Raw genomic sequence first — 25,584 nt, forward strand, 5'->3', positions numbered from 1 at the left:
CCTTATGTCAGTAACTGTTGCTATTGAAAGTAAACACCCCAACTGGTTAAATCAACAGTGTTTTGTTTATTCAAAGCTCATAAACTCCAGTAGCTGTAGGTCACTTTATGAAGTGCCAGCCCCTGGGGGAAGAGAAGGAGTAGTGTGAAATTATTGCATGCAGTCCACCCCTCATGAGCCTTAGAGGAAGGGGATTTATTGGCAATTAATATTTCTTGCAGAGGCAAAAAAAGTAATCCTATTGAGGCAGCTCCACACTGAACCTCAAGCCTCCTTACTGGTGGAAATGGGGAATGGGGTGAAACCTTCTTATAGGCCTGGGTAAAAAAAGGAAAGATCTTGGAAAATGAAAAGTGTTTTTTTTTTAGAAAAGGCTTTGCAAACCACCTAGTGGGAGGAGAAGAGTGCAGGCAGAGTGGGGCAGAGGAAACCCAGCGCTCAGTAGGTACCTGTATTCCTCCACCTTTCCCTTTAGCACGCTATCTGCATTGAGAAACTCAACTGAAACACTTCCAAATGGTATTATTCTGCAGCACGTATAAAGCACACATGGGTTTTCTACACCTACAGGGGTGACTAAGTCGGGGTCAGGACGAAAGCCGTTTTGGAGATGCCCGTAGCCTGCTCGTGCTGTAGCCATGCCTGAACATAGCTCTGCGCCAGCCTGGCTGCTGCTGGCCGCGGGGCCGTGGCAGCACGGAGCTGCATCGGGGTGCCCGCAGAACACCTCTGCCCATTGCAGGCTTCCAGGCAGTGCTGCTGAGGCTGCCCCAGCTCAGCTGAGGATGGCAGAAGGGTTTTTGGCATTTCCTGCGAGCTGGGATGCACATTCCCGGTGAACCAGCTGTCCTCCCCGGCTCCCTGGTAGGTCGCAGCGTACACAAACACTGCGCTCTATGGAAGTTGGACAGAGGCTTGGTCTTCAGCAGCGATTTCCAACTTGCCGAGATCCAAATGTAATTAAGATGAGTCAGACGGTTATTTCCAGGCTAAAATTTGCCCTTCCTCGTCCTGAAAAAGCCTTGAGAACCACTGATCTGTGGGATGTCAGGTACAAAGCTCACAATTAACACACTGAAGTCTGAAGGAGACATAGGTTAATCTGGAATTTGATGATTTGGGATGCTTTGGAAATGAAATTTGGGGATTGAATAGGAATAAACAGTGTCCAGGGCAAAGCTTAAATACATTTTCTCTTGACTATTGTAGACATGTTTTTGATGATGGCTATTTACTCTTAAGCCTTTGAGGTTACAAATCTGTCTTTGTGATAAATCCAATTATGAACTCATCAAAAATTTGAGTATTTAGGGAAAGGAATTAATCATACAGCCATGTGAAAGAAATTAGCAGCTTCTGTGAAAATAATCTGAATATATATTCTTAATTGGCAGTATCTTAGCCCAGCTGTTGTTATATATTTGAAGGGAACAATGAGTCATAAGGTTGTTTTAAATAGACTTTAAAAAACGCCTCTCAAGTGGCACAAGAAAGTTATAAATATTGAATTATCTGTATTTTTAACAAGAGCAAAAACTCTATGTCATGACTGGCAGAAAGGGTTCAGCTGAGCTTGTCCTTGCTAGAGAAGTTGCTCCCCTCTTCTACGGACACCTGTCTGAAAGGTTTAATGCTTGTGTTTTCCCACCGCATAGCATTTTCTTCATGCGGTGAGAGAATCTGTACAGCTCTCACCGCGGCCAAGAGCTGTTGGGTTTTTGGCTTTCTGAAGGTTGCACAGCAGTAAAAGGGTGCTGGGACCAGGTCACAGAAAGCGCAGCCTTGCCTGTGTGCGAGGGGAGGACCAGCGCTGAACATACAGGATAACATTTCCTTATTTTTGGCTCAGCAGCCAACGGTGTTCAGTGAAGGGAAGACACAAGTGCTCAGGATCTCTTGGGAGCAGGCTCTTTGTCAGAGAAAGTTAAAATCCAGCCAAGGCAGCTGTTAAATAGATGAGCGGCCATCCTCTAGAGGCCTTTCCAGTTGGGGTGGATGAATCTGGAGGAGTTTGAGTGCAGGTCATGAACTCGCAGTTCACCAGACCCAAACTGCTGCCCACCTGGTCGGGTCACAGGGAAGCTCATGATATTTTCCAGCTGTCTGCATTGTAGGGAACAATTCTTGCATCTTCACTTTCTTCGGCTCCTGCCACTTGTTACCAAAAGTTGGAATGGGCTTGCAGGGATGGTGACCAGGATTCTCCGAAGCTTTTCTGACTGTGCAAATGGCTGTTTTAATGGCATGAGAGGAAAGTAGGTGGAGAGATGGTGCTATCCTGGTTTTCTGGCTGGGGAAAGAGAGAATAACGTGCCAAAGTCACACTCCAAGTTCATGGCCAAGAACAGTAAAGACCTTAGAAATCCTTGATCACGTACATGCCCATGTGGATTCCACCCTACCTTTTCCTTCCTTGCCTTTTATAATCAAACTCAGTCTGCAACACAGGGCCCTGCTCCTCAGATGTTCAGGCTTCTGCAAAACATGCTTGCAAAAAGCCCAGGCTGCAGCAGAGTCCTGGTGTGACCCCTCCTGCTCGCCGTCGCGAATGCGGCTTCATGATTGCCCCTCTTGTTGTGTGCACAAGGCTTGGAGCCTGCGCATGGAGACAGTGCTTTTGTTGGCAAACAGACTGTTCCAGGCCCAGCATAGTCCCTGTTCTGTAGGAAGTGGTGGGCTTTTGTAGAACAGGTTTATTTTTATTTTTTTTCTGAAGGAATTCAGTGTTATTCAGTGGAATCCTCTCTGCAGGTGGAATTTTTGGGCTCCAGGACTGTAGTGTGCCTGCACTTGAAAATTTGGCCATTTATTTGGAAACAGAGATGGGCAAGTTCCAGCTCATTCATCCAAGCTGTCCTTTCTCAAGGACAAGGAGTAAGGCCAGCACAGCTGAAAAGCTGCAGCCAGCTCCTGAATATTTCCAAATAAAATGCCTTGAGTAAGTTTATTTTTCCCTCTCAAACCTAAATTTAGCACCCTGGAGAAGCTGCTTTGGCAGTCAACGGATGGTAACGATGACAAGATCGATCTGTGGATAGTTCTGGGAAGATTTGGAAAGTCCTGGTAAAACAGAGTTGGTTTCATTCATGTCTGCAATTTGTCCACAGCCCAAAGGTCTGCTCATGAACTTCCAATGGTTGAAAGACAAGATATTGACAGCTGCCTCGTTTATGGAGGACAACAGATGATCCTGACTGGACAAAATTTCACGGCAGAGTCCAAGGTGGTGTTCACAGAGAAAACATCAGGTAAGGCAGATTTTTTTCTAACTGGCCCTAATGGGATAAGGCAAATCTGTCGTGCTGTTGTGTCTCGTGTCTCATCCTAAGATTTGTGCTTATGAGTAACTCTACTCAAGTGAGTAATCCCATCCAATCAAGTTCATGTAAGTAAAACCAAATCGCTTGACTTAACCATGTGAGTAAAATTAGACTTGTGAGAAAATATTTGCATTATTGGCCTTTTAGGCACTGTTGAAGAGTAAATCAAAGCCATGTCACGGGGAAGGTTCACAAGAATATAGACACTGGGAACCAGCAGGAACAGGATATGTTATCAAAGAAATGAGATGACCCTTACGTGTTCCTCTATGCTTGTTCAATCTCGTGTTTAGTGAATGCTGCTGTAGAAATCATAATTGAAATGAACATTTTTTATTGACGTGAACTATAGGCAAAGGTTGCATTTGCTTCCCTTTTAGAAGTCTTTGAGGAAAAATGTGCATAATGTGTATTTTTGTATCAAAGTAAAATTATTTTTATACACATATTGAGTTACAATAATATATCACTTCATCTTCTATATTTTTCAGATATTTTTACATTGATGTTTTCCATATTGCTTCTTAGAAAAAACAGTTTTAAGCTGCTTAGCTCTCTGAAGGATTTGTCTCTAACTTTACCACATACCCCTGCAACATAGCATTGAAATTTGCCCTGCTTCATTGCGTGCGGGTTTGCATCTCCCCAGCGTTACCATTACAAGCTGAGGCCTCAGTTTAAATCGTGCAGCTGCCTAAGCCTGTGCATACGCATGCATCTGTCCTGCTGTCCGAGCGGGCAGTCACCAGCTCTCCCCGCACAGCCGTATACAATCAGTCCCAAGTGGGTCCTCGAGAGAGGAATCCACAAAAGGAAGGCTCAGACTGCAGCAAAACAAATCAAATTCAATTCAAAGAGATAAGTCCCCCGTTACAGCCCAATGCTACTTTTTTCCAGTAGAGCTGCTTGTTTTAAAACATGTTTTGCCAAAGTTTTCAGGTAACCCTGCTAGCTCTTGAGCAACCATGAAGGGGGGAATGAGTGGCAGATTGTAGATTCTCTTTCTTCTCATCTTGTCTACTTATTTGTTCAACTTGCACAGAACCAGTACAGGATGGTCCCAAGCCTTGACTGGTGTTGGATGAATATAAGTAATAGGAATAAAGAATGGTTACTGGGAGTTATTTAGTTGCCTAGCATCATCTTTACTGCCTTTGCTAAGCTTTCTGTATTGTGTTTTCATAATGGCATGCTATAATAAACATCACTTGATTTCTAACTCAAAGAATACCTGACCCCAGAAAATATGCTTAGCATGATCTAATGGTTAAGGTGGGCAGCAGAAATCCAGGTTTTCTTGTTTACAGGAGGAAACGCAAACAAATGCATTCTGTTGTAGTTAGTTACCTGTTTTTTCAGAGCTGAATTGTTTCTTTTCTAATATACGCACGCAGGCATTTCATCTCACCTCACTAAGCAGTATGTGTATTTTATTGGATTTTCTAAGGCTTTTGCAAATGGACATTTGTTTCTTTTTAAATGGTCTGGACTTGTTTAACTTAACCTTCATTAGGCTTGATTTTTGTATTGTAAATAATTTGCTTTGCAAGGATAATAACAATGTCCAGGGATCAAAAAAGCACTTTGCTAATATGAAGGGCCAGACTCTGCCATCCTTTACTCCTGTTGATTTCAGCATGACAAAGGACTCTGCAGTACAAAAAAGCAGCAGCCTGTTTCATGTAAACTTCACAGTCCCTTTGTGCTGTTAAGAAAACATGTTGATCCTAAGTTTTCTGTTGGTAAACTAAGGTAGAGGCAGCTTAAGAGATATATCCAGTGACTTGCAAGGGATTTAAGAAATTGCAGCGCCCAAGTGAACAGCATGTGCATGATTTATGGGGTAATGCCTTTGGCAAAAAGTAAGAATCATGCCAAAAATTAATGTTTGCGGGCATCAGCTGGTAACATGGGGGGAAAAAAGCATGCTGTGGGTCCCAGTTTCTTCCCACACCACCAGCAAGACATGCTATTTTAGAGCAAGAATGAAAGGCTCTGGGCCTCTGAACTGTGAAGGTTCAGATGAGCCTGTGCAGCCAGAGCAATTTTCTTGGCACCCTGTATTTCCTTTTAAGCCCGTGTATTAATTCCTTCCCACTGTGCTGCCACTGTTCCGTCGATGTCAGCGAATCATGAAGGTGCATGGGAACATGCTTGGCAGCCTGCGACAGTACCTGTCCCAAGAATGTTTTGCAGTAACTAAAGGAGATGATACACTAAAAGGAGGTAGCTCTTAATGCCATTTCGAGGAAACATCGAAAACGCCATGCCCCTATTTCCATATAAGAGCAGAGAAGGCCCTGGCTGGAATAGATGTTAGAAAGTAAAAAGAACAACAACAGTTTCCACACTAAATCTAAAGCTTTTCTTCACTGCTGGGGAAACTGCTTTTTTTTTTTTCTTCTTTTTTTACCTCCTGGTAGTGGAGAGGCATGACTTATCCCAGCGGCAGTGCCCAGTCTGGAGCAGGGATTTGCACGCTGGTGTTCCATATCCTGCCTCCCCCGCCGCCCCTCGGCCTCTGCAGGCAGTCTCAGTCTGCTGGACTTTGAATAAATGGTTGGCAGAGAGGTAATTTAGAGGATGGGAGGCCCAGAGTCAAATCTTTGGTCTGAATCAGAAGTCTGTGTAGTTTGCAATGGGTTATCTGGGGGACTCTGCTCCGTGCTGGAGGCGAGCTTGTTCTCTATGTATCCATGCACTGTTTTATAATGCAGCAATACCTCTTACAGTTATGCCCTGAAGTACTCTTAAGGTGAAGACTGCTTTCTTTAATAGGTACGTCTTAAGGTGAGGAAGGTTAAGAAGCTGAGCTGGATATGCAAATCATGCAGGGGCTGATCTGACTCTGTCTGACTGCAGTAGATTGAGAATTAAGTGTTTGTGCTTGGGTTGTCAGAGGTTAATGAGTGTCCCAGCCTGCCTGAAAATTAGGATCTTATGCACCTGTGACTTTCAGCTTCCTGTAGACAATTTTAATTATCATTACCATGTCCATGCTTAGTTGTCGTTGCATTAGGCTGCATGAACACAGAACAAAAAGGCCCAGTTCTGCAGCCTGATTTATCAATTAGAAATGTCACTGGGTGGAAGGAGGAGGTGGATCCTGCGCTCGCCTCGGGGAGCTTGCTCGCTGCAGATCCGATCTGCGCAGCACCTTGCAAAAAGCGCTGATAAGCTGCTAGAAGCAAAGTAAGCCACAATAAACATCCCGGTGGGTGGATAGTGCATCGCTGGCGTGGCCCTGTCATTGCTGCGCCCTCTTCCAGAGCGCGACGCTGCCCCGGGGACCCTGTGAAAGAATCGCACCTTTGTAAAGGCAGGAAGATATATCAGCTCAAAGGGGAAACATGGTTTTCTTTGAGTTTCATTTTAACAGCTCACAAGCCTTGTCTGTGCTAGGAAGTGGTATTTGATTTCCCACTTTTGCCAGCACTTTTAGCTCTACTAGTAATGACAAGGGTGAGAGCAGCAGTGTAGATAAGCATCTAATAGCTTTCGGCATGTCATACTCCGTAGAGCTCCTTGACTTTGTCCAGCATTTAAGATGAGAGTAGCAAGACTCTTTTTTCCCCCAAAACCTTTGTGCAAGTATCTTTGTGCAGTGAGAACATTCTCCTGTTAATTGTTTCATAGGCTCCAACATCTGGGTGTACCTTGGGTCTGGGGTCTGGATCAGTGTCTGCAATGAAGTGGGTGCTGAGAAGGTAGCAGTTGGCGTGTCTTACAAAGCTGAGGAAACTGCTCTTGGGGCTCACAATTGTAAATTAGGTTTTGTCCCTCAGGCGGACGCTCAAAACCTATTTCAATTACCTCTGGATCTTGTAGGCAATTCTTCACTCATTGCTAGCAACGCAGAGAAACATAGAACTGTTCATATTTGTGACTGAAATACAACATGCTTCTAAGAACAATAATGAACAGCTTTTACCTCTCTGTTACACAGCACTACAGATATGTATATTTTCCCCTAGAAATACCTAGAAAATGAAGAATATTCCCCAAATTATGCTGGGATGTCATTATGAAAATAAGTGCCTTGTTGTATTACGCAAACTACGAACTATTGCAATGAGCTCGCCAATGAGAAGTCTGTAAAAGTCTCTCATTTTAGGCTTGCGACAGGAAATGGCAGCAGGAAGCGAACTGAAGGGCCCGGAGCTCAGTGCTCTGTGTGCGAGCAAGGGGATAAGGTACTTGTGTTTGAAATGCTGATGCATAACTAGCATTCATTTTCTTAATGATAAGGTTTACCAACATGCAAGCAGTATAGCTTTGAGTTCTTTTTAAGGTTATCTCTTCCTGATGAAAGATTGTAATCCGTAGCTGCTGTAAGCCAGGGGAACTCATGAATTCGGTAGAGTCAGTCCAGCACACAAAAGCAGAGTTTGGCTGAACGAGTTTTAAGATCTGAACTCAAAGACACATAACTGAGCCCAGCTAAATAAAAATAGGTCAGGGGAAGCAACTCGATCGGATTGTACAGATAGAAGTTTTTGAAGTGCACGTATTCTTTTAATTTTGATCTGGAAGAGAGAGCTTGAAAAGCAGTCTTACGGCTATCAAGGATTTGGAATATGCTAAAGGTCAAGGGTGTTAGCGTTTGGTTGGGGCCCAGATCTTACAAAGCAGTTAAAAAAAGAAAAGGTTTGGAATTCCCCCTTTTATTTGTTTTAATTGTCATGTAATAATTTACAAGTCAGATGTTGTTGATTGCATTGTGTTTACTCCCATTTGTGTACTGGTTACTGCTGCTTTGCTGTGAGCGATAGACGAGTTCCGTGTTTCTCTGGGAGAAAAGTGCAAACGGACTGTGCTTTCCCCTGCCAAACTCTTATGGTGGCCACATGGACATCATGAATCATCGCTAGGACAATGTGGGTGGTGGAGGAACAACCCAAACAGAAAGCGTACATCTTTGGAGTAGATCCACCATAAATCTTTCAATTCGGCCATGCAGTGTAAAGAGAGGAGGTGGTGCTCTCTTGGTCCTTTTGAACTGATGCAGCTGTCAAGGCCTCTGAAGCATGGACACTCAAAGTCCATTTGACAAAAGTAAATCTAGATTCTAGATTCAGCTCCAGATTCAAGCAATGGAGTTCTAGTTTCTTTTTCTCTTGAGTTCCTGCATGTCTGTCACCTCGGTGATATTTCTGTGACAGTGGTTTCCTAATAGTGGATGCTAATAGCTAGAGCAGGTGAGCTTGACCATACTTGAATGTCTGCTGGTTTCAGGAGAGCTCACCACAGGGCAGGATCAGGGCCATTGTGTTCAGTGTGTTGGTGGCGAGTTGAGGCTTTCATCTGCATGGTGCCCAAAATGCTGTGCCTGAACGGAGGCACTTGCCTCCGTACCCCAGAAACAAACCGCAGGGCCTGTGCCAGTGCCCAGGATACCAAGACCCACGAGCCTTTCTTCCTCCCTTCCTCCTTCTCGTTCCATCTTGTACCTCCTCTGGCTCCATCCTGTGCCCCCTTTGGTGTACCTGGCAGCTTTACTAAAATATCTGAAATATGATTCACAGAGTTTGTTGCTTCAGGTACGGCAGTAGCATTCACGCCTTCGTGCACAGCAGGAGCAGCATCATGCTGCTTGAGGTGTGCATCAGGCCACCAACCCGTGCCCATCCTCTTTGAGGTTGGGGGCTCTCTGCTTCTCTATTTATGTGTTGCTCTCTTGTCGGGGATCGCTGTAGGAGATGAGCTCTCATTGCGCATCCAGCTATGCTAACTGCAGTGGCTTGTGTGTTCAGAAGCGCCCATGGCCACATGTACCTGTTTTATCCCGGTATATTCATTTACATCCCTTGCAATGGCTTGCCTATCTCTGGAATAGCAATAATGATAATAACTATTCTGATGATAGCTGTACTACTTCACAGTGTCTCTCTGATTTCCAGCACTTTTGTACTACTCTCATTGTGGACGCGTGCTTTATTTTAACTCTGGGCAAGTAATTTAATTTCTTCGAAACATATTGCTTTCACTTTTAGAAGCAAACACGCAGGCTTCATAGGGATTTTGCTCTCAAACTTGCACTTTTCAGTATTCCTGCTGCATCACAAGCTAGCAAATAAGCACAGCAGTGCTTTCTGGTTTTGGAATTTCCACTTTCTAGAAAAAGTCTTGTTTATAAAGCACAGTAAGTTGGGCCCAATGACGCTATCAATCTTCCTGTACCTCTCCCTCCAAAAGTTAAAAGGAAATCACAGCTCCCCAGAAAGGTTTTATATTCACAACTTATAGCTAGGGAGAGTGAAGATTTTTTAAAGATATATTTAGATACAGTCAAATTGCACAATAGATTTAAAAAATATAAAAGTTTGAAGAATTTATAGTTTCTTATATCACTCCCTTCTGGCCTGCAGCTGCAGCGAGAGCTCAGTACTTCTGGGTGTTTGGGTATGGGATAAAAGCATCCAGAGAGTTCAGTGAAATGGGGTAAATCCTTTGTTAAAGGGGTATGGGAGTCCTCAGCAATCAGTTCTGGAGCAATGAACAGCTACACACTGCCAGGCCACAACGGGAAGAGTGGGGCAGCCTTGACAAGCAAGGAGTTAGAAGGGGTGATGTTGTACTTTGAGCCGAAGCTCCTGGGGAGGCTGAGTCCACAGTAAGTGTTGCCCCAGACCCATGGATCCCGAGTCACGTACTGGCTGACGTTTTATCGTAAGTAAAGCCACTATTGCAAGTGCTCTTCTATGCAGCCCATATGTGTTGTAATTGTATAAGTTGATATGTACCTGCTCAAAATCAGCCAAATGACTTGAAACATGGAACAGTCTTCTGGCCAGGGCAATTCACTGTAGCAAACTGTGATGGGATGGCGTTATGGCATGTATAATGTGAACAGAAGGTGGCTGGTATATTGGTTTTGATGGTAGTGAGGAACCAGGGCTGAAGATCATGGTCCTTTGTGGGAGATATGAAAGGAAATTATAAGACTGTCTACAGCAATGTTCCTGTCTTCCGTTGTGTCAAGTCTGAAATTTCTCACTGTGCCCCAAACAGGGAACTAAATGCCTGTTAGTAGTCTGACAGTTTCATGAATGATCAAAAAACTCCCGGGAAATGCAAAAAATAGCAAACTATTCGCAACAATTATCTCTTTGAACTTAATGATGCAAAATTAATGATGCAATTTTCTCTGGCAACTTAAAGATAAAAAAGACACCAAAAAGTTTTTTAAAAACTTTCATTTTTCCCCCTAGATCCATCCAAAAGAGATGTTTGCTATCTAACCCCAGTAAACAACTTTAAATATTTAATGTAAGCTCCAAGCTCCAGTTCTCTCACTGAATTTCTGAATTAATGAACTGAAATAGAGGGTTTAAATTATGGAGAATTGAGAGGAACGGGACATATCTTAGAACTAGGTTCATAACTCGGTCACAGACGCAATCCACTGCTGAACATGTATTACAATGTAGGGTTTTAAGGCATCTTAACCTGAGACAAAATCCCAGCATCTGGGGAAAAGAACCCAAACTATTGTTTGATTTTTTTAATGGGAAAGGCTAAGGAAAAAAGCACAAATATCTGGGAATAGTTATAGAGTTAGCAAAACTGAGAGTGGTACTGTAATCTTAAATTATTCAATTTGTTTGCAACATGTGAGGTTCTACAGAAGGTATATGAAATAAATTTGCTGTCTTGCTATTTTCGTGATAGTTTAGAAAGAGCGCTTTCTCTGCTCCACGGAGTCTGTGGCTGGAGTCCAGCATTTAAAGCTGGATGCATATCTTCTCACTCTAAACCTGCAGAGTGATGGGATGAACCAGGGGACTAAATTACAGATATCTCTGTCAGGAGGCCCACCTGATTTTTGCATTAGCTAAAGGTGATCACTTTCCAGGTTAATCTCCCCTCCTCATGCCTTGCAGTGCACCAAAGTAAGGCGGCAGCAAAGTGGAGCACAGGGCCTGCTTGGTAGTTCTCTCTGCAAAAGATGTCAGAACTGGGGAGCGTCAGGGAGGTTTTGTTCTCTTTGAGTTTCTGTTTTGTTTGTTCTTTCTAAGCAAAAGAGGAAGGTGCGTCAGCAAATCCCACCATTTGTGAACACTGAAGAGTAACAAGTATTAATCAGGAGGATTAGAGCTTGCGCTTTTTTGCAGTGCAAATTAGAAAGTTTCAGGGTAAATGGGACACCCTCTGCTTTTCCTTGCTATTATTTATAGCTGCTGAAAACCTGGCAAACCTTTCTCCCCACAGGTTTACCTCCTGGCTGAAATGTGCTGCCTGCCCCAGGTGTTCTTGTAATCCCACAGGGCAATTGTCAGACATGAAACTGGGGATCCCAGAAAAACACTGCAAAACAGGAAAAAATCTAAGGATCACACACACAAAAATGCAAAAGAGTGTGGCTGCAGAAACGGAGTTGCCATAGCTGTTAGAGACTCAGCGAGACAGGGTGGAATCCAGTGTTTTGGAAGGTTTCCCCGTATGACACAAGATTTTGGAATTTTACAGCTGGTAAATCCTTATTAACACAGGCAGCCACTACTGGCCTGGATTCCCTGGCTCACTGTTTACTATGGGGGCGCCTAGTGGAAGTATGCCTGGTCCTGATTATTCAGCTTTGGATCTTAATTGTTTAAAGAGAATATTAAAAAATAATAATAATTCTTGGAATAAACAAAAGTCAGAGAGACGAGCTCCCATCACCTGTTGACAGAAAATTGATCATGTAGAAAGCTGGCATGAGGAGTGGAATTCCCTATTCTCCCACTTAGTCATCGCATCCTGGTGTGACTCATTTTATTACATGGAGGTTCCCAGTGGTTTTATTTTGAGAGGAGCTTTTGTTTAATAATTTATACACACACACACACAAACACACGTATAATCTTAAAAAAACAACAAATCTATTTTGATGAATTGGCATCAGGAATCTTTTGGAAGAGCTCTGGAATGACAGACTGCCCCTGCTGCTTCACTACTCAACTACTGATATTTGTGTTTTATTTTAGCGTGAATTGAATTCCTCAACAATAAATGGGGAGAAATCTCCTCTAGACTTGTTCTCACTGTGCAAAATGTCAGATTTGGGGCTGGGCTGGATGGCGGATGACTAATCCATTGGCCTTTTACCTCCCAGACCTTGACTTGTATCTTTGGCCTTGGTGACTCAAACTTATGTCCTCAGTGAAATAAATGAAGGCACTGGGCTCAGCTTATCATAAACAGAGCTTCATTAACTGCAGTGGGCAGTCTTGCTTCAGAAAGAAAAAGAAATCCATGGAAATCAAGCTCAGTGAAAAATTCAATAGCTCTACTTTTGTGAGTTGTAAATTCATTCATGCTGTGTTTGCGCTAAAGTTTGAAAACTGTTCTGAAGTAAAAGATTAGGAGGAGACAACTGCTTAGGACCAGGTGCTGAGCAACCTTGCACTGGCATGAAGCAGAGTAAGTTCCCAGCTGAAATCAGAATTTGTCCCTGAAAAGAGCAGCAGAGACTTTGTGTGAGTGTTCCCCTGCCCATAAGGTTTCCGCATCCTAGAAGTGGTGTCTGTTCTGCTAGAAAGCATTCATTGTTGTTTACTTTGTTCTTGGGGTGGCTCTAAAAAACCTTGACTGTTTTCCAGAGAGGCCCGTCATCTACTGATAAAAGCTGACAGTGATAATCGTTGTGCTTTTTTGGAAGACCTTCCAAGAAACACAGTGAATAGGGACAATTCATTGCAAGCCCAAAGGGAACTCTACAGAAACGTGTAGTCGGGGCAGCTGTCCCACTAGCTACCACGCTCAGTTTCTTTGGGGAACTAGCATGGTTTGCTGCCTGGGAAAAAGGTAACAGGTTGTTCATTAAGTAATTTGTGTAATGCTTGACTGAAAAGCAATGTACATTTTCAAGCATAAAATCACATGCAGGCACAGAATCACATACAGAATCGGCACAATAGTATACTTAGTCTTCAGCTGGAGAGAACTGCAAAGAAAATTTCCTGAACCTCTCAGTCCATCAGTCATGCTTGTTCAAATAAAGCAGTAAGTTTGTTTCTCTGCTAGTTACTGACCCCAGAGTCATGAGTAAGGGATCGTGAATAATGTGTAAAGGCTGTAACGGGTTCAGAAAACCTTTAATTGGCTAATTAAAAAAAGCCCTATAAGGGGCTGCAGAGAATCACCCAAAATGTTCCTAATGCAGACTGACGTTTTGATTTTCCCCAAAGTTTGAAGCAAGACTTTTGGTATGATCACAGTTTGAGTTAGAGAGGGTAGAATTACTTTCTTCCAACAACTCATTCATTCCTCCAAAGAGTGCTGACACAATCAGATCTCTCATCAGGGTTTAATGCTAAGTCTCATAGCCCTGAAGCAGCACAAAAATCTCTATTTCCTGAACATTTCACTGACCTGTGGTGTTAAAGACTTGCCAACTAAGACAAACCATTAAATGAGCAGGGAACCACAACAGTAAAAATATTGCATGAAGCAGCCATGGCTGGTAAGCCCTCAGGGTCTAAATCCAAAAATATTTTATCATCTTTAGTGGAACTACTGCTCTTTTCAGGGGCGTGGATTGAATTCCCCGTGGTGGAGGTACAATTTGAGATACACCACACACACGGACCTGGCACCAATCTCCAGTATGATCCATGCATGTACTGGGACATCCTTGCAGTGCTCTGGCTGGCACGTATGGCTGTGGGGACAGCCCAGCGCTGACTGCGACTTGCAGAGCACACGCTCTCTGCATCTGTGTGCTCATATTCTTACAATACTGCAGCAAAAATGATGCTGTTGCTCTTTTGCAGTTTTCTTAACTCTCCACTGTCAATGCAGGTTTAATTATATGCAATAAACAGCTATCTGTACTTGGAGACTTTAGATTAATTTATCAGTCAAGCTGGGGCTTGATCTTCTGGGTTTGCAAGCAAGGAGGGGACCAGTCATTTGTCCCGTCTGTGGCGTGACAGAATTACAAGGTAATTAAGGCCAAGAAGGGACCTCGGGAGGTCATTGAGCCCAACCTCCTGCTCAAAGCAAAATGCATCCGTAGTGTTTAGGCACCACCTGGATTGCAACACTGGCACTGGAGAAAAGGGCCTGCTTCTGAGTGCCCAGGTCGTGACACATGTTTTGTACTGGGGGCTGTGCTCTTCCATCATCTCAGCATTATGATTTTTAGCACATCCTTACAATAAATATCCCATTTTTGCTGATGACTTTCTTCAGACATCCACTTTAATGTCCTCCTAAAAAAATTCTCATTTATGCACGTTCTAAAGATGATAAAAGTGTTGACAGTTTGGTGCAAGTTTTCTCTGTTCAAAATTTGCTCAAATTGTCCTACAGATGGGCCTTAGACTTCTCAGTTTAGTCCTCCTGCTCTCCATTAACTCTCTGACTGCACATAATCAAAAGATTTCTTTTCATTACCAGCAAAAAGGATAGGTTAAAGTAGAGAGGTTTCTGAATGCAGTTGTATTTTTCATTTTATTCACAGCCTCCCTCATCCTTCTGCCAAAAGCTCACCATAATGTGCGTATCCAGAGGGGTTAAAGGAAAAGCAAATATTGATTGTCTCGAACTAAAGTTTGTACATTCACAACTATAAAAGTGAAGCAGTGAGACAGATGGAGCCACATCATGGTATTTAAGCATAAAGGTCAGGGAGTGAGCTGCAGAGTGGTTATATTCAACAGTGCTTAAAGAACAGGGATTGCTGCTGCTGACAGATTTGTTAGAAACCTGTTTAGCTGCCATGAGCATGAATATATCCAAACAGAAGCATCTATCATCATTAGAATGATAACCCCAAATACATTTATTTCTTGTTTGGTTGGGCTTATTCTCATTCTTACTCTTAGTCCCCACAGACTTTGGACTCAGCCGAAACATCATTTGATTTTTATGGTTGGCTTCATTAGCTTTTAGTGCAATTTCAGTGGCTCAGTTACTAAATCAAATCCACTGTGATTGTGGTTGCATATGTTTCACAGGCCTCTTCAATACGGCAGATGACTTGGAGGCCCGTTTCTCCTTTATTTTATGCATTTTGGACCAACAAATCCTTTGGATTTCTACCTTCTTTATGAAGTTAGTGCTGTTGTATCTGCACAGACTGTTTGAATTTAGCAGTACAGAAACAAAGATGAAAACATTCTGCCTGGAGGAAAACCAGAGTCAAATATTCCCGCTTGGCTGTCCTTGTTGTCAGGACATCTTCATATTGCATTGCTTAGACAGTTCCTGATGTGTGTCTCTATCAGAGCTCTTATTTTATGACATATTTTGTTGTTTCCTTTTCCTTCCTCTTTTCCTCAAAGAACTATAAAAAATTATCTTTTGGGTTTTTTTGGGGGATGTGGGAAGTTCCTTAACACATACTATAATGGTTTCTTTTCACAAAGATCACCTAGAAGAGGAATCCCCCCATTAAGTATTTACTGCCTTGTCATCAGACGATGCATTTAGTATTTGCTGGCTTCCCGCTTCCCCCTTCCCCAAGATGTTTACCATTTCAACCAGGGTGAAGCATTAGCTGCATTAATAGGGGTATAGATTTAACCTGCAACAGTCCAGAGCAGTGGTCAAAGCAAATGCTTATTGTTAAATAATGGACTATTTTCCATTCCTTTGCACAGCGGTCCTTTGGGATGTGAGGGCTAAACAGCACATCGGGCGAGAGCCTTGCCGGCTCTAATTACACAGCTTAGGCCATCTCCGCTCTGGCAGTCCATCGCTAATCCATGTGTTAGCGTGGAAAAGACTACTGACTCGCTGTGGAGGAACTTGAAACACTTAAAAACAAAGAAAAAACTCAGGATTATTTAGTATTTTCTGCTTGCACCAGTATGCTGTGGCAGTAGTGGCATGACGTGTCTGGAGGCCCGGGCTCTCTCTCCCCTCTCTCCCCCCGTGAGGCTGTTCCTCACAGGTAAATGGCGGACGGAGCCAAACTTCCAGCTATTCCCTGGTTGCCTCCACTTTCCCATCGGGCAGGATCGGGGAGGCGGGGTGAGGAGGCCCAGCCAGCGCTGCATGCCCTCCTGCCCCACCACAAGCTGGGCACCCTGCCGAAACACCCTGGGGAGCCAGCCTGTCCTGAGGGAGGAAGGGGCACGCTGTTGGCGATGGACTCAGGGTAAACCCTTCTCTCTCTCGTGCGTGTTTAGGGGCCAAAACACAGCAGAGGTGTCGCAGGTGTAGGGTGCTGGGGCGGCGAGGTCCTGCCTGGTGCAGTGGGCACGCTGGGAGGGACCCCCGGGCTGACAGGACGCGGAGCCGGGGCAGGCAGGGCCCTCCCTGGGGCTGCGGGCCCGGCCCGGCCACGGAGCAGCAGCTCGAGTCCCTCTCGGGGAGAGGCTGCCCAGAGAGCCGAGCACATCTGTCAGCTTATTGTCTGTGCAGAGCAGAGAACAAAGAGGAAAACAACAGAAAAAATGCAAAATGCATTTAAAAATACTCTTTCATTTCCCTTTTTGCCAGAAGCAGAAGTACTTAAATAACAGAGGACAAAAGCAGCTCTTGCAGAATTTCCAAGAATTGGGAAAAATAAAAAGTCCTGTGAGAAGGACTGTTTTTAGGAGACTTCCACCCCTGTCCTGCCAGACCTGGGCATGCAGTCTGGGGAACCCCCGCAGAAACGCACCCGGGAGCTGCCTCTCCCTCTCTAAAGCAAACACCAGCCTTGTGGCTGGAGTATTTCAAGTCACGTCGGTTCGTTTGGATACGTGTCCCCTATTCTTTTTAAAATCAAGCTTTCAGAAAGGTATGAGGCAATTTTTTTTCCCATCAGTATTTTTCTTCTGCAAATTGTTTGGCTAAAAGGCTCAGCAGAATATAAAAATCAAAGGGGTAGAGATTAAAATCTAAAAAAAAAAAAAAAAAAAAAAAAAGGAAGGCATTGCTAAAAGATGTTTCTGGGAAGTGTGGGCGACAGGAGATTTAAGAAATATTTGTAGCCAGATGAAGCACCCAGTCTGTGTACAAATGTCCCATCACTACTGATGTATTCTTATAGCATGGGGGCTACTTTGATGGTATTCCATACAAGGGGATCAAATTTTATTTTCCTCTATAAATACAATTGTGTGTAACTCAGAATGGAGACGAGCTGCATGGATGCAATTAAGAGCAGAAAGCCTTCCAGTGGTTGAGAGGTAGAGGTTGTTGCACACACAGTGAGGTGCTTTTACACTGAGTCTGGTGAATATTTGGTGCTTTATAGTGACTTCAGGCAGGACTGCCAGTGATGCTCCCTCACAGCCCGCAGTGCTGGCAGTGCAGAGGTGCGGATCCGCTGTCGGAGATGTTGGGCTTGTTCCTCGTTCAGAGGAGATGTATTGCTAGATATCATGTGCTGAGGTTTCATATTGCATATAGAAGAAATGAGTATAAATAGTAAGAGGGCATGCATAACAGAAATAAAGCACCCTATATAGCTGGTTTCCCAATTATGGTAAGAATCTGTCCCTGTTGAACTACTTCTAGAAAAACCTACGCTCCCGTGAGAATTCAGAGCATCTGCCAGTTTCACTGTGCAGCACCTCTAAAAATCAGCCCTGAAGTGGCTCAGTTTGCTTGCTTCCATCTCCATGCACTCCATACGAGATCCGGATTTTTTGCTAGTCCTTCCTCCACCTCCTCACCCATTCCACCACTTACCACACTGGTGGGGAGCCATGTGATCTTAGCTTAAAATAGCAGAAAGTTTGCTGAGCTGCTGACGGAATGGGACCATTAATGAGTTATCTGACCTTCTGGTGCCCTCCATCAGTCAAGCTGGCTGAAATCAAGTCTGGTAAAAAGCAGATGTTGCACCTGTGCTAAATATTTCATTCCTCAGTTTGGCTAATTTCTACATAAACATTTAATTTTAATATGTATGTAAGCCTTTTCCTGGCAAGAGAAGTGTTCAATGATGTGTTTAAATTAAATGCTGTTGCTTTGGGTTAGGACTGGGAAGGTGCTTGAAATTAAGTCCATTTTGAGAGCTTTGCTAACTTGATGCCCTTAATTTGTCTCCTTTTTTTAAGTCAAGCTTCATGATTTAAAAAAAATACAGTGAGATTAATATTGTGATATTCTTCTAGATGGGCAGCAGATCTGGGAAATGGAGGCAACAGTGGACAAAGATAAGAGCCAGCCTGTAAGTATGCAAAACATTGGATGTCCTCTCCTTGGGCTTCTCAGACAGCAAGTTGTATTCAAGAGATAGTTTTCAAAGAGCGTCTCAAAAGCAGAAAGAGCAGCTATCTTACTGCTGTGATGAACAAATGTCAAATGCTTCAGCAGTAAATGTGTTGCAAAAAGAAACTATTCATTTAGCAGTAACCCACAGCAAATTGAATAAGTGCTAGATTTTGTGTTCTTGCAGAAGACTCTATTGTATCAGCCCCGTCCTCTGCAGGATGCTGGCTGTCCTGACTTCCTTTCGCCTGTATGGAAGTCTTGGGTGCTCTGTACTTTGCAGGACAGGATTTGTACTATAGTATTTAAAATGAACATTGATCTTTCAAGGGAATGAGCCTCTTTGTTCACTTTGCTTAATGGGACCTTACTGTAGTAGTTCAGTGCATTTAGGAGCTAGCACTTACATTGCCATGGGCGATGCCTGCCCTTGCGGAAGAGAACGGGAGACTCGCTGTTAATTTCCATGGAAGCGGTATCCAGCTGTGTATAAGTAAAAAGCCTATAGAATAATCAAGTTTATTCTAACAAAAAGAGGGAATTCTGCAAGACATAGTTGTTTATCAAGCACGGTGTGATTAACAGTGCTGCCATATTTATCACCGTTCTGTGTGTTTTATTTGTAGCTGAGACTTCTTTCTCCAAGTTCAGGACAACATCAAGTACCAGAGAGAATACAGTACATAGAAACCAGCTTCCTAGTACCAAAAATCTTCTAGTCTTTCACCATCTGCCCTTTTTTAACTTTCTTCTTTTCATACCCTTCTTTATAGGGATGAACAGGAAGATTTCTCTTCCTTTATGCCTGGATGCGTAATAGGGGAGATGCATCCAAGAATCTGCGGTCAGCCTCAGTTACTAATTCTATATTGTCACCTTTCATTGTTTCAGAGCATGCTTTTTGTAGAAGTACCAGAGTACCGTAACAAGCACATTCGCACAGCTGTGAAGGTGAATTTTTATGTCATCAATGGGAAAAGAAAAAGAAGCCAACCCCAGCATTTTACCTATCACCCAGGTAATTCTCAGGGACAGAACAAGTTGCCTAGTTCTCATGAGCAAGATTTTATTTTCTGCTATGTTGTTTTCTTGCCATTATTTGAGGATCTAAACTTTACTAATTTAATTCAGCTGAGTGCAGCTAAGCACTCAACAACTGTTTGGTTTAAAGGATGCGTGTGATTTATGATCAGGAATTTCCCATAAATTTAAGGAGACAGTTATCTTGGCAATGGGTTGATGCTGCCCCATTCACTTGATGGAAGTTTGCCAACAGCCTCAGTGGGAGCAGACTCAGTCTGTGACATGATGTGACCCTGTGAAAACCATGAGCATTGCCTTCCCCAGCTGATGTGTACGACAGTAAGATAACATCAGATCTGGGAAAGTAACAAGGGCTTGGTATGGAGGAAGACGAGCAATATATATTCTTCAGAATGAGGCTGGCTGAGAAAAACATAAATGCTTTTCTGATGTTCTTCCTCTTGGGAATTGGTGAGTCATGTCACAATAAATGCAATAGGATTACTAATGAGATTCCCAGAATTTCTCAGCTTTGGCTGGGAGAAAAATATTGTGAGAAAATCAGAGTATTGTGTTTGCGGAAACCAGAAAGCATAAAATAACAGTACCAGATTTTTTGCGAGCTTCAAAATGATGTCTTAATTTGACTGGTTTCTAAGGATGGGCAAACATTCATTCTCATTCTTATTTCAGTTTCCTCCAGGCTGAAAATCCCTGGTCCTCTCCATGAGTTTATAAACTGCATAGGTTATCACCAGTGTGAAGGTTTCATATAGTTGCTAAATTGTTCTGTTATGGAATACTATTTAGAAGTACAATAGTATCTCAATATGATCCCTGAAATAGACCACTTCAGAGAAGGAAACCTTATACTTCCAAAAAATTACCCGGTTGCATGACCATTATACGCTCTCCATTGTATGGTATTTCCGTACTGAGTTTTTGGGGAGGATTTGACAAAAAACGCATTAGAAGTGTGAGAATTTGTCTGTAGAGGACCATCATTTATCCACACCAAGATTCACACAACTCTCACTAAAATCGTGGTCTTTTAAATGATGGTGTCAGAAGGAACTTCAGCTCTCAGTACTGGGGAAGTTACATGCAGCAAAGGAACTAAAAAGAAAGCCCTAAAATAGTTCAACTGTGCCTTTGGTCACTAGTTAAATGTTTGTCAGAAAAAGAGAAGTTGTGTATGTCATAGGATTTCTAGTTATTCAGTCTTCCTTTGAGATAGAAGTACTACAAGAAACACCTGTCTATGGCTTCTTATTTTGCTTATGCTCCAGAATGAGCTGAAGTATTGATTTTTTCAATTTTCAGAAATTCGTGGTTAAATAGACGGTTAAAGATTTTAATGAACATCTTAGTAGAGAGTGCTTTTGAGAGAGACTCTGCTATGATTGCATATACATGATTTATTAAACTCAATGCCTGCGAGATATGAGCTCGCACATGCAAATCTTGTAAATGGCTTAAATCTCTTACTACTTCAAGGAAAACCTCTCTGTTTCTCATCAGCTTGTTACGAATAATGTCCTTTACATGCTTTATTCTAGTACCATCAATCAAAACAGAGCCCATTGATGACTATGATCCAGCCTTAATCTGCAATACAGTACACAGTGGTCTGGGAACAGTAACACAGCCTTACTATTCACAGCATACAATGGTCACCGAATCCCCTTCCTGTCTTGTGGCCCCTATGGCTCCTTGCCAGCAGTTGCGCTCAGGCCTTTCTTCTCCTGATTCTCGATACCATCAGCAGAATCCGGCCGCTGTAATATACCAAAGAAGCAAGAGTCTTAGCCCGAGCCAACTGGGCTACCAGCAATCCAATTTGATGGCTACACCGGTTGCTATTTCAGATGCCCATAGGTCAGTGCTGGTGCACGCTGGTTCTCCAGGCCAAACGTCAGCAGTGCTCCACCACTCTCCAGGCAACCAGCAGTCTTCTCCAGTGATTCACTATTCTCCAACCAACCAGCAGCTGAGGTGTGGAAGTCACCAAGAATTTCAGCACATCATGTGCTGCGAAAATTTTACGTCCAACGTTGCGAGATCCAGCCAGCCCCAGGTCAGTCAAGCACAAAGGTTAAGTCCGAGTTCATATCCTACCGTGATTCAGCAGCAGGCAGCCTCAGGCCAGCGAGCAGCAAAAAATGGACCACCGGTTAGTGACCAGAAAGAAGTGTTACCAGCTGGAGTCACTATTAAACAGGAACAGAATCTGGACCAAGCATATCTGGATGACGGTAAGCACCGCTCTTCTCTTGTATGGGTTGGTTTGTTGGAGGGAGGGAGGAAGTTTAGGACTTATAAATCCCACCTGTTCCTCTGCACAAAACCAACATGGCCCCCTTTTGATGGGTGTGGATATTTGCTGTTTGATCATGTCTTTCATCAACTGCATTTTTGGTAGATGGCAATGCACTTTGGCAACGGAGAAAAAAAACATAAGTGTTGTGCAGAAGCCCTCTGTCTTGCTTCGTGCCATGGAGTGAGCTGTCAGGTTTCAAGCTGTTGCCATTTTGTTTCCATTTGCCAAACGTTAGTTTGGAAAATGGAGAATCTGAAACAAAATGCACTTTTAAATTATTTTTTTATTATTCATATCAGGGCAAAGTCCACTTTGTAAAATGCTTTTGTACATTTTGTACCAAAAAAAAAAGCCCATTGAACAGTCTATCAAGGCCTGTAATGAATGGGGTAGTGCTGCAGGCAAAACTATTGCAGATGTTCTAGATGAACAGTAGGACATTGATAAGTAAAACAATGCTGTTTCTTTGTTGTGAGCCCAGCAGATTTAGCCTTTAGGAATGAATATAAGTTAGAGTAAAGCTTTCTTTGAACATATCCTGCTTATTCTTAGGTAGGCAGCTATTGGCAATTGGGTTGATTGGTTCTTTTATTAAAGTATGTTCCCTGCAAGAGGAAATCAATGCAAAGTTAATAGTGCAGCTGGACGCTGCAGTCATAAAGGCCAGTAGCAAAACTGACATTGACTTTAGTCGAGCAGAGTGAGGTTGCTGGATGTATTGCTGCAAATATAGGGTGTTCTTATGCATGAAGTACAGACCTGATTTTCACATATATTCACTGCTGCTGTCCTCTCAGTCTAGGCAATTGCATGCATGGCTTGATCTTGTGAATGTGCACCGTTATGTGCTTTGTAAGCACCCAGTAGTTTGGGATTTTTACTGCAGTTACTCACCTAGAGTTGTGAAATTGTGCCCATGAAAGTTTTACTTTCTTCGACTTAGGTAGCGAGTGCTCTGTGGCTGTATGCTCTGTGGCTGTATCATGTACAGCCTTCATTGCTGCTTTTGTGGGCAGAGTAGAGTTTGGATGGTTTTCTCCATTAGTCTGTGTTTGAAATGTGGTTGATATAGCTTTGGTGCCATCACAGTAAAATCTGGAGAGTTTTTACTGGTCCCCTTGTCTGAAGAGGAGTGTTGAATTGGGTTTTAACAGTGAATTTGATTTAGGACATTTGCTGGATCTGCAAGAAAATAGCTAGTAAAATCCACTTCCCATTCAGGGAATGGGACATGACAACAAAGCAAGATAATATTTCTAATAGTAAAATTGAACACTGTGTTTTAAGGTACTTTTAATATGAGAAGCTGAGAGATTCTTCCATGTTTCTAAAAATACTTGGTACAAACCTTGTAAAAGAAATAAAAAAGAAAGAATCTTGAAGTTAAAGCTAGCAAACTTCAGAGTTGAGCCAAAGTCCACTTAAATGAACTCCCAAAATGGATGCAAAATTAATTTCACTGGGTTTTGAATCAGGCCAGTAACATCTGACTATAGCATAGCTCACAAGGGATGCACTCGACCTCCGTGCTAAGAGGAGCCATTAGCCAGAGTAGCAGCAAGTTAGTAATGAAATTCCAGGCTTCTGCTTGGCTGACTGGATCATCCTGAATTGATTTCAACTAGAGATTAATTTATCAATTATGCCACCCAAGTCAGGCCAGGCGAGATTGGCCACATGCAGCCCCTTTATTGACCTCAGTGAGTTTACATTAGTTAGAAGTGTGACTTGGAGAACTGTGATTTCCTTTAGGACTTTGCAAAACATTTCATTCTGAAATGTTCAGGACTTGAATTGAAAAGCCACTTTGTTTGCTGCTGGGGAAAAGTGACTCAGAACATAACAAAAGCCATATTTTTCCTGACTAGAAAGTTTATTTTTGTGCTTTATAGTATTAAAAGAAAGCAAACCCAAAGGATTATGGAGGCTTTACCCTAAAATCCCTTTTATCCAGAAAGCTCTTCTGTGATAAAGTGAGCTGTTAGGTCTTGCTGTGATTTTTCATGGATGGATACTGAGATGATGGTTCCCCAGCCAGGCTTGGCATGACTGCGCTGCACTGCCGCTGATGCACAGACTCTTAGGCAATCACTGTTTCAGTGTCTCTCGCTTCCCTTCGCTCTTCTTCCCTTCCCCCATCTTCCTCCTCCCTCTTCTTTGTTCTTCTTTCTCCATATTTCTGCTGACATCCAGCTTTCATCCCTTTCTATGGTTGTGACCTCCTTTTGTCAACTCTTGTCCTCTGCCTTCATGGTTAATGCACAGCCTTGGTGTTCTGGACTTTGCTTCTATTCTGAGCTTTGCCACGAACTTCTTGAGTGACCTGGGACAAGCCCCGCTCTGTCGGTTCCTCATTCCTGAAGCTGTTGCCTCTCACAGTGGGTATGCTGTCCCAGTTCTTGAGCTGTCTTGGAAGTGACCAGAGAACATCTCATAGCTAAGACAATTGCTATTTCTCTTTACCTCTTCCAACTTCCTGCTGCCACCACTGGCAGGACCCTTCATTATTTTCTTATCTTCCATGCTGTAAAAAAGAAGTATTTGTCCTTCTTCCTGAGACCATGGTTTGTTCTTTGCTCAGAGCTTTCACTGCTCCACAGGGCACATAGTACTGGGGACTTAGCACACTTAATCTCTCTTTACCTCCTGCCTTGTAAAGATAAGAACTGGTTCCACCTCCACAGGAGGATTACAGTCAAATGTGTGACCACAGCTCACAAAGCTGTAAGCTCTTGAGGTTGAATAGCACCAGCGGTGTAGCCAAAACAGCGTGTACCTTAAGGCAGGTGATGGCAAGTATTTGCCTATCTTCTCAGGTGGGTTTTGCCAAGTGCGAGGACCTCTTTGTGCAGTAGCTGCACAACCGGTACCATCCATACTGGTTACCTTAATGGTAACTTCAGCATGTCTGTAGCTCATTTCTGACCGTACTGCAGATGTAGAGACCTGCCATGTGCTTTCTTAGAAGGAGCCATTTGCCCCTATTCTCCTCTTACTGGTGCTACCCCAGAGCAAGAGGTGCCCAGTCCAGCCTATGCAGCCCCCCTGCAACTTCTCAGCTTTCTCCTCCCAGACAGAATTAAAAAATGCGTGGTTACTGGAAGGAAGGCTCTAGCTATCAGGTCATATAGGTTGGATTTGGAAATGCAGCCATTAGGGAGACTGATGCAGGTTAGACATTGCCACACATATGTATACCTTCATATACATATTCCTCCATATACCTCCATATTTCTCTGTCAAAAAAACCACATACCCATAACTTTTTGATACCAAATAGTGTAAAGATTAATCCCCAGAGGAAGGGACTATTAATGAAAAATTGGCAGAGAAACCTTTGTTATACACCTCTGCCTCAGAGATTCATTACTGTTGGAAAGACTTTGGGACTGAAGATAAGCCATGGTCAGGAGATCCTTCAGGACCCATCTGGTGTCCAGGCTAATGCTGGCAAGCAGTGATTAGCTTCAAATGCAAGTGAAAGCCATAGGATGAGAGAGTGCTCAGCATGTTTCAGCCAAGGCCTCATCTTAATATTGTTCATAACCAAAACCACCAACAATGGTAAAAGTTACACAAACAACCACAGAAATACGTTGACAAATAGAACTTAGTTGTTCCAGGACCTTCACAGCAATCAGATTAGCTATTTAAAGCACAAACCCAGTTAAAAAATTAGTTATTTGCAGCACCATCCAAAATCTCTTGGTGGGGCAGGATCAAGAAAGAGAGTGACCCTGGGCTGCCCATGCTTACGCTGCAGAGCCAGAGGTTTCCTGCATA

General features: G+C 43.2%; 1 protein-coding gene across 7 annotated transcripts in view; it reads left to right on the forward strand.

Annotated features, from left to right (window-relative positions):
- Positions 1-25,584, forward strand: part of NFATC2 (nuclear factor of activated T cells 2) — a 103,704-nt gene that overhangs the window by 46,793 nt on the left and 31,327 nt on the right. For all 7 annotated transcript variants that reach the window (XM_072879232.1, XM_072879235.1, XM_072879234.1 and 4 more), the window contains exons 6-9: positions 3,108-3,248; positions 18,362-18,417; positions 19,350-19,476; positions 21,041-21,736. In XM_072879232.1, the coding sequence (XP_072735333.1) occupies positions 3,108-3,248; positions 18,362-18,417; positions 19,350-19,476; positions 21,041-21,736 (1,020 nt within the window). The remainder of the gene's footprint in view (positions 1-3,107; positions 3,249-18,361; positions 18,418-19,349; positions 19,477-21,040; positions 21,737-25,584) is intronic.

Source organism: Ciconia boyciana, chromosome 14, assembly GCF_034638445.1.
Source record: "Ciconia boyciana chromosome 14, ASM3463844v1, whole genome shotgun sequence".
NCBI lineage: Eukaryota > Metazoa > Chordata > Aves > Ciconiiformes > Ciconiidae > Ciconia > Ciconia boyciana.